The sequence below is a fragment of the Rattus norvegicus genome, chromosome 11, assembly GCF_036323735.1.
Source record: "Rattus norvegicus strain BN/NHsdMcwi chromosome 11, GRCr8, whole genome shotgun sequence".
Classification (NCBI taxonomy): Eukaryota; Metazoa; Chordata; class Mammalia; order Rodentia; family Muridae; genus Rattus; species Rattus norvegicus.
Window position 1 is genome coordinate 53589542 of NC_086029.1, and position 17160 is coordinate 53606701.

The 17160-nt window shown below is 37.0% G+C and overlaps 1 protein-coding gene across 3 annotated transcripts in view; it reads left to right on the top strand.

The window, feature by feature from the left end:
* The window catches only part of Epha6 (Eph receptor A6), a 951337-nt gene that overhangs the window by 362758 nt on the left and 571419 nt on the right, over positions 1-17160 (top strand). For all 3 annotated transcript variants that reach the window (NM_001419529.1, XM_039088720.2, XM_039088721.2), the window contains one exon: positions 14440-14595. In NM_001419529.1, coding sequence (NP_001406458.1) covers positions 14440-14595 — 156 coding nt within the window. The remainder of the gene's footprint in view (positions 1-14439; positions 14596-17160) is intronic.

Below are 17160 nucleotides of genomic sequence, written 5' to 3' on the forward strand. Positions count from 1 at the left end.
ATAATGTGTACACATACATATAACATATATACAGTTTTATGTGTCTGTACAAAATCTAGGCACCACATTTGTCTTTCTTGGTCTGGTTTATTTTGCTTAATATGATAACTTCAAGTTGCTCCATTTTCCTGTATAAAACATTTAACTCTTCATGACTAGATAAAATTAAAACACTGTTGTAAATATTTCCCTATGTTCTTTATCTACTCATCAGTCAATAGACACTTAGGCTTGTTCCAAAACTTGGCAATTTTGAACAGTTCCCTAATACATACGGATATGCAAAAATGTTTTTTTCCTACTGACTCAGTGTCTTATCAGTATATGCCAGGAGGTGCTTAGCTGAGTAATGCAAACATTTTTAGTTTTCTGAGCGTTTACATACTGATTTTCATGGTATATGGTTAAGTTCCACCAACCTTATATAAGGACTTTTTCTCCTAGCCCCTCACCACTATTTGTTTATATGCCTCTCATTCTAATTGACTAATGGTGTTGAACATTATGCTTCTAGATATTTGTAGATTGTTTTTAAATGTGTTCTATTTCTTACTATAATTACATTTTTAAGTTTTGTAAAAATTTCACACATTGGTAGTGTATCATGTCACTCCTACCCCTCACTCTATAAGCGCCAAGTCTTCCCATGCCCATCCCCTACACACTCATGAACACTTTGCATTTTAACTCTCTCTTTCTCTCTCTCTTTCTCTCCTTCTCTCCTCTCTCTCTCTCCTCTCCTCTCTCTCTCCTTCTCTCTCTCTCTCTCTCTCTCTCTCTCTCTCTCTCTCTCTCTCTCTCACACACACACACACATATGCATCCATCTTTGTATATTTACATATAGCTGTGTCTCTCTGTGTATCTGTGCATGACTGAGTCCATATTGTGTTGCTGATAGAAATGCTACAGGAGAAATCACTATCATCATTTTCCCTATACCAAAATAATTTGACACTGAACTTATTTTTAAGAGCTGCCCATTAATTTCTTTAGCCAATTTATAATTGAGTTGTTTGGCTTGAGAATATTCAGTTTTTAAAATTGTATTTATTAGTGTTTTGAGTGTGTATATGGCTTGCGTGTGTGTACTTATGTGGTGCGTCTGTGGATGTGCTTACTGCACATGTGTGGAGGTCAGAGGAAAACTGGATGGGGCTGGTTCTCCCCTACACTGATGTATGCTCTAGGGTTTGAAATCAGGATATTGGGCTTGTATAATAAACACCTTTATCCGTTGAGTCATCTCACAAGATCCTATTTTTATTTTATTTTTTAGGTTTTATTTCTAAAATATATTCTCTATATAAAACCTCTGTTCCATGAATACTTAACTCCATTTTTTGTCAGTATCTTTTTGAAATTATTTCCTTTGCCATACAGAATCCCTTTAATTTTAGGCAGTTTCATTTACAAATTCTCCGCAATATATGCTGAACCATTAGAGCTCTTTTCAGAAATCACTTAGCTGTGCGCATATCCTGAAGTGCTTAGCTGGCAGTTATGGTTTTTCATAGGTTGAGAAACACCATGCCAAGCCCTCCTGGCTTTTATTCTCTCTCCCCAGTCACCACTGTTTAGATGATTAACAACTTATTCCTCTCCCTTGTCGTTTGCTTTCTGTTTCACATGCCTTTAATAAATTATTAAACTCTCTCAACCTACTCCACATTACAGAAATCATCCATCTGTTCTCCCTTATCTGAAAAGCTCTGTGGTCTGTAGTACAGAATATGAACATACTTGTACGATTTTTCTGGAACTATGAAAAGCAATCCTCTTTTTCTTTCTTTATCGATGGAGAGTTTCATATGCACATGCTGTGTGTTTTCATCAAGTCCCCCTCCAATTTTCCTCATCAAATGATTATCCTGCGCTCTCTCTCTCTCTCTCTCTCTCTCTCTCTCTCTCTCTCTCTCTCTCTCTCTCTCTCTCTCTCTCTCTCTCTCTCTCTCTCAACTACAATTATATTGTAAGACACCAGAGACTGATGTTGAGAAAATAGGAAACTCCAGGCTCTTACTACTTAGGAACCTTTTTCTGACGATTTTATTCCAAGAAAGTTCTGGGCTCAAAGCAGGAAGAGAAAAGTAATAACAAACATAAAAGTAGTTTTCTTCACTTTCACCAGATGTGCTAAGAGCAAACAGAAAGTCAGAAAGTGTGATGGGGACTGTTTATACTCTATCTCTGAATGAACTAAGTCAAGAGAAGGAAACATCTTACCTGTGGCATTTCTCCCAGGGCAATAAACATCATTCTCTCCTTCCCCTTTCTCCCTCCAGTGCCTTCCATGACCAGAGTCCTTGCTCTCTCTCAAACTCAAACCCTTTTAAAATGTGTTATAGTTGTATACAAACATACATAAATAGAACCTACTATGTCATTTATAGTTACTTGAATGTATATGATTTCCAGGTATATAATAAATTGCATTTGGTATTAGATAACCAGTTAGAGGATTTATACATGAGATGATTAGTTCTCTCAGTGGTCTTCCTCAGTTGCATATAGTCCTTTGTCCAGTGTTGGGGCCCCACAAGATTTCCCCTTTCCTCAATAGCATGGCTACTTATGTTGTTTCTCAGATTTTGCTTGGGCAGCCATATTGTTGAGATGTCCCTGTCATTCAGGCAGAAACAATCTCATAGCAGACATTTTTGCTTGCTTGTTTGGTTTCTTACATCTTTCCACCCTCTGTTCCATGATGCTCTGTGAGTTTTAGTTGTGTTGCAAATGTGATGTATACCATGCTGGATACCCCACAATCAGTTGTCATCTGAATTTTTACCAGTTGTAGTAGTCTCTAAAGATCTCTGCTGCAAGAGGACTGTCGTGTATGGCCTCAGTGGGAGAGGATGCTCTTCATCCTCTGAAAATTTGATGCCCCAGGGAAGAGGGACGCTGATAGGGATGAGGTGAGGGTGTGTGGACAGTGGGAAAGCACCCTCTTAGAGGCATGATGAGGTTGGATGAAGGACTCAGGGTGGGGGGAAAAGGGAAGGGTGTTAATTTTGGAATGTAAATAAATAAACAATTAAAAGAGATCTCTGCTGCAAGGAGAAACTTTGTTGGTGAGAGATGAGAGTTATAGTTTGTATCTGACGGAATAAGGATGAGTATTCAGAATGAAGTTAAGAATTGTTCTGGTTGGCTAAATTGGTGGATATAGGATCTCTGCCAAGTTCCATGACCTCCTTGGCCTCGGTTAGTTGGCTAAGCTTCTATTACCATGCATGATCTCCCTCCTGCTGAGCAGGGCTCATATCCAGTCAGTTAGGCAGCTGTTGGTTACCAGCGAGATACAAGCAGCTGTTGCACATTTAGGGCTCTATTGCCATGACGGCCATTGTTGAGGTTTGAAGACTCTTCATATGGAGATGATTATTACTTACTTCCCTCCTCTATCAGCTTCCATAGTCTATTCTGGTTCCATGAAATCTAGTACTCAGGGAGGAGACTTTCAGGTCCAACTCAAACCGTCCAACTCCTATGTCCAAAGTACATGGTTGTTTTAGTAATAGCTCCTTACTCTGGGAGCAAGCCAAGAGCAACTGTGCTGCCTTGGGTATTCCTTGGATTCCTATGACCAAAAACTTGAAAGACAGTTTCTAATGCCTAGTAATTCATTCATTTTAGATAGTCTACAGATCTTTAAAGGAACATTTTCATCCTGGGTGACTACAGATCAAACAGAAAGTTCTCACAAGAAGAAAGAAAACAATAGCTAAGAAATTATTCAAAAACATGTTTATCATTAATCCAATGATTAGAGAAGGACAAGACCAAACTTAAAACTTTCACTTTATCCCAATCAAGATATGACCCAACTATATCAACCCTTCATATAGGCACACCTGCTCTACCCTACACCCTGCTCCACAGGTACTGGCTAGGCAATATTCATTGCCCCTTTGTACACAATAGCTAGGAGATATAAACAACATTAATGTTCTTCAACTAATAAATAAATAATGAAAACATGGTACATACATACAATTGAATATTACTCGACTGTAAAGAAAACTGAAATCAAGAAATTTGGAGGCAAATAGATAGATCTAAGAAAAAGATCATATTGAATGAGGTAACTCTGTCCTGGTAAGACAAACGGCATGTTCTCTCTCATCTGTGGTTGCTATCTTCAATTTGTAAGGTGTTAGTATCTTACCTAAAGTGGCTGGAGAAACCAGGAAAGGGAAAAAGTGACTATGGGTATGAGGGGTGGAGGAGTAAAAGGGAAACTTTAACTGGGGACAGAGGTCAATATAGAAAGATAATGAGGGAGGAGAGAAAAAAACTAGGAGGTTGTTTAGACAAGTCATGAAGAATCATTATTTTATATATGTAAATTATATTATATATAGTTATGTGTATAGATTACATGTATATATATATATATATAATGGAATTCTGAAAACCATATTCTTATTAGTTATCTTGAATGGGTCTTGTTTCTACTGTTAGCATTTTATTTTATCCAAGTTGGCGTTCTCTCTGCTTCGGGAAATCTACAGTCATTTCCACTTTAGCATATGTTTTACTTATCTCACTCATTCTCACTTTACATTAAAGCATTCAGTAGACAGCTACACATCTACATTTAAAAGCAAATTTGAACATTTTACTTCATATTAATGCATTTCTTCTTGCAACTTAGGCACTTATTTCTATACTATTCATGAGCTACCTGTAGATCTAGTATAATCATACAACTTCAAGCTTATACATCTAATAACTGTGATTAATCATACACTTACAAAGATGTTCTACTTTAGAACAATAAAATATACTTGAAAATTTCATATTCATTAAATAGTTCTTGAAACAGTATGATTATTATAACAATTATCCAATTCAAAAAGACATATGAGGGCAAAATTATATATACATCAAAATTGAAATATACAGTCAAACCTTGGCTGAATATAATCATCAGTTTGTCATTTGAGACAAATGGCCTAAAATTGCAGTTTCCAACATGAAAGAGTATATTACAATATCTTTAAATCTAGTCAGTGTTTGGGTGCGTTGGATATGGCAATTGTTATAGCAACTGTTATGTTAATTTCATTTCATTTTTGCAGATGTCCTTTTCCTTTACCACTGTCACCGAAGAATGTAATTCAACGAGAGTGACAGAATAGCGTTTTAAAACTCAGGATACACTAAAGAGCACTAATTTATTTAGTTATTAATTCAGCAAATATTTACTCTCAGCTAATATGTGTTCTAAGCATTTTCTCAGAGGAAGAAGCATCTCAGGCAGACATTATGGTGTGCTCCTGTATTCACAGCATGTGGGAAGTAAACACAAGAGAATTGGGAGTTTGGGGCCATCCTCGGTTATAGATTGGGTTTGAAGCTAGCAACACAATGCCCTGTCACATCAATAAAAAGTCGATAGTTCTCACAATGCCTCACAAGCTGATGCTGAAATGGACCCAACTGCTGAAAAGTACTCAGACAGACAGACACGGTAGGATGTATGCATAATTCCAGCATTTAGAAGGCAAAAGCAAGAGGACTGGAGAAGCTGAAGGCCACCAAAGAAGACATGGTGAGGTTCTATCTCAGTTTGTTATTTTAAAACCTCTGAAATTTTGTTCTTAAAATAAAAAAAAAAAGACATGTCTCTGAATACTAAGAGACTTTGCAGTATGCTGCTAGAAGGGAAGATACAATTCCATTTTGAGAGTGCCATCTCTTTGGCCCAATAACTTCTTCACCACACTGACCACATGTAAACTGGATGTCCCAATTTAGTGAGACTAGATATGCGAATATATAAATTATTTAATTAAGTGTTTAGGAGTTACAAAAATGATGCCTGCTAAGATCTCCTGTACTCTGTCTGCTTAACACATTTATTCATATATAGACATGAGTAATAGTATTTACACAAAGTTTCAGTTGTGTATTTCTAATTGTAATATAGATGGAGAGCTCTATATAAGAAACTAGGTCTATGTGTGTCATTTTTCCAAATATAGGACTTATTATAGGTTCATGAAATGCTGCCGCTGACTGTACAGAATAGACCCTGCTTACCATGAAAATTGAATTTTCCAAGTACCAGCTTACAAATAATTTGGCTGCGTAACACCTAGTCACTGAGAAGTTCAGGTTGGAGTCAACACTGTTGATATGGAAAGGCTCTGTGAGGGGACGCATGTGAGACAAACTGGGAGAACATCTTCTGATCAGATGCGTCACAAGTGTAAGATCGGCACATTCCAGCTTCTGCTCCTTACACAGCCACAGAAAGCAGCCACAAGCAATGCGCTGGGCCTGTCTGTCAGCTGCTGCAGCGCGTAGCATTTTACCCTTGAATGTGCCCTTGTGGTCTCAGACTTTCTCACAGCCAACCCATGCTGGATCAATACCGACACTATACTTGAACTGGATGGAAGATCCTATGGTAGTTTATTTGAAGTCGATGTTTAGACAACTTCTACTGAACATAAATCAGAGTATAATAGAGTATAATAAGTTCTTTGGTATGTTACTAGCAAGTGTGTTCATATGATGCTCTTTATAACTCCTTGACTTATTCATTCATCGTTTGTGAACTTGAGCATCTGTTAGGACCTTCTTCTCTACATTTACTAAATGAAGATCCTAATACATCACTGGGTCTCTTAAAACTTAATTAAAATAGCATATTTAAAAAATCAACCTGGAGAACTAAGGGGATAATAGAGTGTAGTTATTATCTAAATTTATTATCTAAAAATTATTCCGGGCAAAATTAAACTATATAATCAAATAATATTTATAGTAGTGCTTGGCAGTTTTGCCAACATAAATGTCTAAAATTCATGTCATATTGAATAATAGATTCTAGGCTTGTTGTTAAACCAGCAAAGGTATAATGTCAAGCTTCACTAAAGTGATAGAGCATGTGACCCTTAGAGCAGTGTGGAGAGGATTTTGTTAAAATTTCAGTCCACTCTGTGATGAATCTGCTCTCCGAATTCCAAATTCATAGATAAATGTCTTGCTGAAAATAAGGTGATACACAAGATAATTTAATTAGGATTTAGGAATGTATTTCTTTTTTAGACTGAATAAATCCATAGTAGTTTTGCTTTGTACCAAAAATTATGGCTATGAGAATTCAGACAAATAAGAAAAAAACTTACCTGTCCATTAAATTCCACAAAAATGTATATATTATAAAAGTTATTTATAACTTAAATGTCACCATTAATTTTTCTGTAGAAATTATAGTTCACTCAGCTTTTCCCCTCAGAAACACAATATATAAACTTTTCCACACACATTAAACCACTGAGGTGCCATTAAGATAAAAGTTTAGATCATGTATTGAGATAACTTTAGGCCTAAAGCATCTAACTCTCTCTCCTTCAGGCTTTGTAAGCAAGTTTATCAGACATTTCTTAAAAATCTACTCTAAGTCTAACAGCACGGAATCACAAAAACCATTTATTTTTGTTCATAAGCCTGTAATTTTGGCAATGTGGCCAGTGCCTGCTCCATGAAGTATGGCCTTTGGTTCTGGACTGAGGACTGAAGAGTCCACACTTCAAAGACAATGTGCTTGACTAGTAAATAGCTGTCTGGAAGCTCAGCTGGAGGCTAGACTCATCTCTGCGTTGCATGGTCTACCTAAGGGCTTGCATTCTCTCCTATCACGCTGGATAGTCTTCAGAAGCATCCAAGAGAATCAGTGGACTTGCTATCCACTTTTATGACCTGCCTGGATAGTCATATAGAATCACTTCTACTATAGTCCTAAGCATACCACATTAAAGAAAGGATCATATGAAAACCCTTGGTAAGGATTTCCACACAATTTCACAACAGTGGAGTATGACAAATATAGCTGAGCCAGTTTTGGAAAACACAGAATTTAATAGCATCTGATCAGTTGTTTTGTTTTTTTTATACCACATTTAAAATCTTTACAGCTCTGCCTGAGATTTGTACTAGCTGTTGTTTCTTTTTTTTCTTGTTTTATTATGCTACAATATCAAAAATGCCATAGATTGGATTACTTAAACAAGAAAAATTATTTTCTCCAAGTTCAGGAAGCTGAGAAGCAATAATTCTAGGTGCTAGAATATATAGTGTCTGGTCTGACTCTCTTAAATGTCTGCACATGGGTATCTTCTTATTCTCTCATGAGTAAGTGGGAAGCTCTTGTCCTGTTACTCCTGAGGGCACTAATCCCATCAGTGAGGACACAATCCTTATGACTTCATTACCACAAGAAGCCTTAATCTCTAAATGCTATCACAGTAGGTGTTTAGGATCCCATATAAGAGTTTAAAGATACTGACCTCCCCAACCCCAAAACTCCCAGGGACTAAACCACCATCCCAAGAGTACACATGGACAGACCCATGACTCCATCCCCATCCATGTAGCAGAGGATAACCTTCTTGGGCATCAATGGGAGGAAAGGCCCTTGGTCCTGTGAAAGTTCGATGCCCCAGTGTAGGGGAATGCCAGGTAGGAAGGAGGCAGGAGTGGGTGGGTGGGTGAGTAGGTGGGTGAGTACCCTCACAGAAGCAGGGGAAGGGGGAGGGTGGAATAGCGGGTTTCTGGAAGGGAAACCAGGAAAGGGGATAACATTTAAAATGAAATTTAAAAAAATCCAAAAAAGAAAAAAATAATAAAAAAGAAGATACTGGACTTTGGACCATGGCATCTGTTTTCAAAAATGAGACAATGTGCATCCAAAAATAAATGTTGTTGGCATTGAAAAAAGTTATAAAATAAAGAAAGAAAATATCTTAGAAAATTAAAAACAAAACAAAACAAAATCCTGTTGCCACCAAATTGAAAAATCAAAAAGAAATAGTTTTCTCAATAGATACCACTTACCAAAGTTAAATCAAGATCCAATAAGCTATTTAAATATACACATATGAAAAAGAAGTATTAAAATCTCTCTCTCTGAACAAGCAAAAAACAATGAAGAAGTCAAAGGCATTTGGGTTGAATACAGAAGTCTACCAGATTTTCAAAGAGTTAAAGCCAATACCCCTCAAATTATTCCTTAAAATAAAACCAGAAGGAACATTGCCCAATTCAGGTCAGGAGACCACAGTTGCTCTGATCTCACTCCTAAACAAAAACCCTAAAGAGTTAGAGACCATTTTCCTTATAAACATAGTGATAAAACTACTCAAGAAAATACTTGAAAAAGAAGAAGAAAAAAAACATGAGTAAGCATTTGAAGACTAACTTCTTTATTTTTTGTAATTAATTTCTATTAAAATAACCAAATACATTGTGTACAATGTGCTTACTAATGACAACTTACCTGACTAAATCAATATGTTTCTATGACACCTACTTTGTCTTGTAAGTTTTCAATCAAAATAGTATTCCAGAAAAAAGTCAATACATGGCTTCAGTAAATGGTTGCTATTTTTAATTAATTAATTAATACATTGTTCCCAACAAACAAATTTTCAAATCTCATCACTGCCTGGGTTACTGAGGAGTTTTTACTTCAATTTTTTAATCTTTATGTTAAGAAGAATAAGAACCATATGTATATGTATGTGTATGTGTATATATTAATATTTAAGCCAAGTGCTGGGATTACCCACAAGGCACAATATAGTATATACTCCAGACTCTGTACACAAAAAGCCTAAATAAAGTGTATCATATGTTTATATGATCATTAAAATGTATAAAATTCTTCTTCACTTTTCTCTGTACCAAATCAAACGAGGTCAAATACGGGCTCACAGTAACCGTTTTCTGTTTTCTGCTGTGCCAAGCACAGGACTACAGTCATATTAGGTGATTAGAAATGCAACTGCAGTGACTTGTGGGAAATTTGAGCTGGCAGAAGTCAGAGGCAGGAATCCCTGAGATTAATGCACCAGGTCACAGCGTCGATTTAAAACCCTGATTCACATGATTCTGGATGGAAAATACAGTGGGAAACATAAGTGAATGCAGTGAGGATTTAAACTATAGGTCTTTATCTAAATAACTTCTTCCCCAAAAGAGAGGTAAAAGAACTGCAACAACCACATCAGAAAACATTAACATTCCAACAATATTTCATGCAGTACTGACATATGCTGGAAGATATTCATACATGTGAGGCAGGCAGTCGTCAAGCTGTTTCGGTTATTTGGTTCATTGGAAGCAAGGAATGCACATCTTATAAACAGGGAAACAGGATGAGATAGGAAAAGCCAAAACCTATTTATAAGAAAGCAGCTAGAGTTCTCAAGGATGGGTGCTGCAATTTCATTTGAAGCAGAGCTACAAAGTTTAAACTGCTAGCTGGATATAGACCATTCCTTCTATTCTGTAATGAGAGCAATCTTATAGCAAGGACCAATGAATTTATTATTTGTTATCTCATTCAATTTTAAAAAATTATGAAAACTCATAGGAGTAGATACCATCAAGGTGATACTCATCTCTGTCTTGTCAAAGTAAATGAACTTTCAGTTCACAAATGTGGTAACACAATTTTAATCACTTATGACACAGTCTGAAGTTGTATAGTCTATGTGACACCAATGAGTGCTATGCAAAGAAAGGTAAGTGCTTAGAATAGCACGTTTCTGTTCTAATACTAGAATTATTTGTATGCACACATGTATGTTTATGCAAATAATATAAACATACACTTCAAATGGTAAATAGAAAAAATACATGTACTGAGATAAACATAATTTTAAATGAAAAGTTTTCTTTTATTTTCTTATTTTTTCTATTTAGTATTTTACTTTGTTTTATTTTATTATCTTATTTTACTTTTTTTTCATTTTTTCCATCTCTATTAAATTGGGTATTTCTTATTTACATTTTGATTGTTATTCCCTTTCCCAGTTTCCAGGCCAACATCACCCTCCCCTTCTCTATGGGTGTTCCCCTCCCCATCCTCCCCCCATTACCGCCCTCCCCCCAACAATCATGTCCACTGGGGGTTCAGTCTTTTTCAGGACCAAGGGCTTCCCCTTCCACTGGTGCCCTTACTAGGCTATTCATTGTTACCTATGAGGTTGGAGCCCAGGGTCAGTCCATGTATAGTCTTTGGGTAGTGGCTTAGTCCCTGGAAGCTCTGGTTGGTTGGCATTGTTGTTCATATGGTGTCTCAAGCCCCTTCAAGCTCTTTCAATCCTTTCTCTGATTCCTTCAACGGAGATCCCATCTTATTTTACTTTTTATTTTGAGACACGGTCTCATTATGCCAACCTGGCCTTGCTATGTCACCAAACATAGCCCTAAGTGTGGAGATTACAAGCATAGGCCGACCTCATGGTTGGTTTATATGGTGTCAAGCGCGGAACCCAGGGCTTCATGTTTGCTGGGAAAGCATTCTACCTACTGAGACACATCCCAGCCCTCAAGTTTCAGTCCTTTATGTTTTTCCCCCTATATTAGTCAGGGTTCTCTACAATCACAGAACTATGGTCTCTTTATATTAAGGGAATTATAATGACTTACAGTCTGTAGTCCAGCTAAGCCAACAATGAGCAGCTGTGGATGGAAAGCCCAAGAATCCAGTAGTTGCTCAGTCCAATGACGCTAATTGTCTAAGTTGGTCTTCTGTAGAAGTAGGTTCCAATGGATGTAATGACAAGTAAATGCAAGCAGTCAAAGAAGAAAGAATCTTCTTTCTTCCAATGTCCTTGTGTGGGCCTCCAGCAGATGGTGTAGCCCAGATTAAAGGTGTGTACCAGAACACTTGGATCTAAAACTTGCTTTGTCACAGGCTGGCCTTGAACTCAGTCTCCTGTTGTTAAAGGCATGTACTACCTTTCCTGGGCCTGAGATGTTCATGGCCACTATGCCTCAAGATCTCCGTATCAAGATCCAGGTCAGAAACCTGTCTTCCAGCCTCAATATCTGGATGACAGATGTGCCCTCCATTTCTGGATTGTAGTTCATTCCAGATATCATTGAGTTGACAACCAGGAATAACCATCGCATCCCCTAAATAGTTTATTTTGCTGTGTTAAAGTAGTCATATTTGGCTACTTTGATACTGATATATGGAATAAGTGTGTGTGTGTGTGTGTGTGTGTGTGTGTGTGTGCATGTTTATGTGTTTTAAGACAGCATGTTCATACCATACTTATTAGGTAGTGCTTCCAAACAGAAAAGAAAACCAGTTAAATGCATTCTAAGATAAGTGATGCCATCACCATAGCATGCACTGCATAGACATGCATGGTTCTCTGCAGAAAATCGATTGTGTGGATGTAAATACCTATTACTGAGATGGATTGTGCCAACCTTCTCTTGTGAAACCCACAGGAACCAAATGAATATTTAGCATAGGAAATATGTTGAAATGGCCTTAGGTATGTTGGTTATCTGGATCCATGAGATCAGAGACACAAGTAACAGTTAATACAGCGAGTGGGTCATAGTTTTATCATAAAGAAAGGAGCATTGCCAACCCAAAGAAAGGCTAACACCAGACAATTTGTTAAACAGAACCTTGGGATTTCATAGAAATTTTAAAAAGTTCCTCAGTAGCCTCCCATCTATGCACCAAAAATGCTTTGAAGGCCTAATAATGCCTCACAGTCTTTTTGGCCCAGGAGATGAACTTTAGCAGATGAAACAGACAGAAATCTCTGCTTGATAAAGCACACAATCTAGTGGGAAATGATTTTTAAAACTAAATGCGTCGATTGTCAGATGTTGTTAAATCATTCAGAGGCAAAGGAAAACAGTGTGGATTTCTGTGGTCTAGGAAAGCAGGATTGCAGTTTTTGAAGAGGTATCCAGGAGGCCCTCAATTAGAGGGTGACATTTAAAGAAGCCAGACTACAAAAAGAGTGAGCATAAAGGTATCAGGCTTCATGGTATCACGTGGAAAAGACAATTTGGTGGGAAAAAGTTTGTGTAAGGATTTTAGGAGAAGTGGTACATTAGCCATACACCTAGAAGAGTCTCTTTATATTTATTTTAGTTACTTAAGAAAATAAAAGATAATGTCTTACCAGACATAAGTCACGTTAAAAGCAGGCTACTTTTATATAGTAAACAATATTTATACAATTTGAATGAGTGATAAATATTGTAAACCAACATAGTTTCCTGTTTCCTGTGCTTTAAAGTAATATTTAAATGTTTAAAATAATGTGTTCGAATGAAAATGCTTCCATTACATATGCATGTATACATAAAATGACTTTTAAATTAGATTTTAAGTTTTTGATATATACATAAATTACTTAATTTCTAAATAAGGTCAAGTTTAAAAATTATTTTTGAAATTGTTAAAAATTTATTCTGTACTAAATTATTCTAAACTTTATAACGAAGCAAATATTTGAGTTAATGAGCACCATCTGAGTTTTTAAGACAATGCTATAGATCAAGTTTAGAAATCACATACTTTTTAAAGAATGTATTAATTATGAAAATGTCGACAAATTTAGTTATATATTATACATATGTCAGATTCTCTTAATTGGTTACTTTTGTAAAACTTAGGTGTTAGCATGTCAAAGAAGAGACTATTGCTACTGGTATGTTCTTCCTGTTAAAAGTGATACTGATATATGGAATAAATGTGTGTGTGTGTGTGTGTGTGTGTGTGTGTGTGTGTGTGTGTGTGTGTGTGTGTTCCTAAGGACTGAATATAAGTCCTCACACATGTCAGCCAGGCAAACCTAGACATTGTTACCACTGAGCATCAACCTAGCATTTGTTTCTTCAGTTTTTACTTCATGACAAGGTTTTTCTAAGTTGTCCACCTTGGCCTTGAACTACTTCTGTAGGCTAGGAAGGCCTTGATTTCTCAGTTCTCTTGCTTTAACCTCCTAAGTAGCTGTGATCAGAGGCCTGCTCTAGCAGGCCTACCTGAATTCTGATTCCATAATGGTAAGTTTGCCGTGTGGAATTAATAACTTTCTTATTGTGAATTATTTACTTGTTTACCAAAAACATTTAAAGCTAAAACTTCAAAAACAATGTAGTTCTATCCCAGACTGTAGAATATTTAAGCACTACCGTAATTATTAAGGATATCTCTTAAGCAAAATATAAGTACTAAATTACTTGAAGCTGGAAGTAAAAATGAATTAAGACACACTTTTGAATAATGTGACTTAATATTATTTAACACTGTCACCCTAAATATGCACAAACCTTTTTTTTAGTTGGGCAAGTATGAGTTTCCTCACATATATAATCCAGTGTTGTGTATAGATGTGAAAAGAAATGTGTATACATTTGCATGAGTGTGTGTGCCTTCCAAGTTAGTTCAGCTAAATTTCTAAAATTATAATTGTTCTAATAATTGAATAATTAAACAGTTAATTTATGTATCGATATTAGCATTTATATTGACTTTGCTGTGCATGTGTAAAATTGAATTCTGAGATGCAAAGTTTGTTTGACTTAAAACATGTTCAAAACAGAAGCACTCTAGTGCTAATAGCTAAAAAGAAATTGTTTTTCCTGTTTACACAGCTTGCCGGCCAGGATTCTATAAAGCATTTGCTGGGAACACAAAATGTTCCAAATGCCCTCCCCACAGCTCAACCTTCGTGGAAGCAACTTCGGTCTGCCATTGTGAAAAGGGTTACTTCCGGGCAGAAAAAGACCCACCTTCTATGGCGTGTACTAGTAAGTCTACACACTCTTGTGTTTGAAAATTCTAGTTCCAATCACCTTGTTCTCCGTGTTTTAAATTCTAAAAAATGTAAAAGTTAATGTGCAAAATTCTGTACTGGTAAAAGCATCTTGAATATGGAACAGTCCACTTCCTTAGGGATCCTGTTCAGATTATTGCCAACCTTGTGAAATCTTTCCTTTTCAAAGCATATATAGATCCTTCCTATGCAGACACCGTCCATATTTTTGAGGCAATGAAATTTTTCCCTAACTAAAGTTTCTTGAAGAAATTAAAAACTTGTAAATAAAGCCCACATTCTTTCCTCTTAACCAGTAGTTTTAGGCATATTGTTGGAGAAATATTGAATTCATCACTCGAGGGAGACTCCAGAGGAGTTCATAATTGAGGTTTTATAATTGACTTGGAGACAAGCTTGGTTTTTCTTAACAACTGACTTTAAAGGAAGGTTCCTTTGAATTTATACACAGTTCTCTCTCTCTCTCTCTCTCTCTCTCTCTCTCTCTCTCTCTCTCTCTCTCCTCTCTCTCTCTCTCTCTCTCTCTCTCTCTCTCTCTCTCTCTCTCTCACACACACACACACACACAAACACACACACACATACACACACATATGCACACAGAGTAGGATATTCAGATGAAAATAAATGTGATGGTAATTTGAATGAATGCACACAGATTTTAGTGATTTGTTACTTTCTCTTAAGAGTTTAGAGTTACTTAAGAATTTACTTAAAATGTATAGTACCTATAAATTTTAAAAAGTAAAAATATTAATATATTACTAAGATAGGCAGACGTACAATATTACCTTTTAGACTTAAACTCTTTTTAGATTCACAAACAAGCTATTATAGGTAACAATTTGCCCATTTTGGTAATTAATAGGTGCTGAAATGTTAAATTGAAAATTATACAATTCATAGAAACAATGATTAAGTGTTTCAATTTTATTTTTTCCCTGAGTTTAAAGTGTTCCCTTTTAAAAACTTCACTATATGTCATCCTTTAAGAACTTCACACATAAATTTGATAAAAAATTATCATGTTCCACAATGAGACTATTACCCTCCCAACTTTCCCTAAATGCTCCAACATATCACCCTCTTAACAGTTATTTTCTTTCCTCTTCCTTATTGTTTCCTCCCTTCCTCCCTCTCTTCCTCCCTCCCTTCCTCCCTCCCTTCCTCCCTCCCTTCCTCCCTCCCTTCCTCCCTTCCTCCCTTCCTTCCTTCCTCCCTCCCTCCCTTCCTTCCTTCCTTCCTTCCTTCCTTCCTCCCTCCCTTCCTTCCTTCCTCCCTTCCTTCCTCCCTTCCTTCTTTCCTTCCTTCCTCCCTCCCTTCCTTCCTTCCTCCCTTCCTCCCTCCCTTCCTTCCTTCCTTCCTTCCTCCCTCCCTTCCTTCCTTCCTTCCTTCCTTCCTTCCTCCCTCCCTTCCTTCCTCCCTTCCTTCCTCCCTTCCTCCCTCCCTTCCTCCCTTCCTTCCTTCCTTCCTCCCTCCCTCCCTCCCTCCCTCCCTTCCTTCCTCCCTCCCTCCCTCCCTCCCTCCCTTCCTTCCTTCCTTCTTTCCTTCCTCCCTCCCTCCCTCCCTCCCTTCCTTCCTTCCTCCCTCCCTCCCTCCCTCCCTCCCTTCCTTCCTTCCTTCTTTCCTTCCTTCCTTCCTTCCTCCCTCCCTCCCTCCCTCCCTCCCTCCCTTCCTCCCTTCCTTCCTCCCTCCCTCCCTTCCTTCCTTCCTTCCTTCCTTCCTTCCTCCCTTCCTTTCTTCCTTCCTTCCATTCTTTTATTAAAAATAACCGACAATGTTCAATCAGTGACGCCAGCATGTACTGGGGTTAGGTTCCAATACATGCTGGAACACGAGACAACTCCTGGCCACTGGATCCAATGCCAGTCTTATTTGGTGCCATGGGCTTGTGATTTTGCCCGTTTTCTAAGTACCTTGGGTTGGCTCTCATTTATTTTCTTTTCAGAATTTTGATATAATATATTCAAATTTTATCATTAAAATGCCTCTTGTTCAATGTTCCTCCAGTAATGTAAATGTCTTTGAAAGCATCCTTATTTGGTTGCATCTACGATTCACTTTGCATCACCTCTGTTTTTTTCATTTAGATTTATGATACCTACCCAACTTTGTTTAATTAGCCATCTACTACTTTATGTACCTCTATCAAAAATGAATAAAAGAAAAAAAACCTCATAAAACATCCTCATTTCCACTTGCATTAGTAACCTGTCATTCACTCCATTTAATTTTGTTGCACATTTCTTCTTGAAACTATATGTGATGTGTCTTATTTTTCATACTTGTGTCTAGCAAAAGCTAAGACCAAAAGATTCTCAAGATGCAGTCCTCATCAAAATTCTAACTCAGTTCTTCATAGAACTGGAAAGAACAATTTGCAAATTCATTTGGAATAACAACAACAACAACAAAGGATAGAGAAAACTATCCCCAACAATAAAAGAACATCTGGAAGGAATCACAATCTCTGATCTCAAGCTGTATTACAGAGCAATAGTGATAAAATTGTATTGGGACAGAGACAGGCAGATAGATC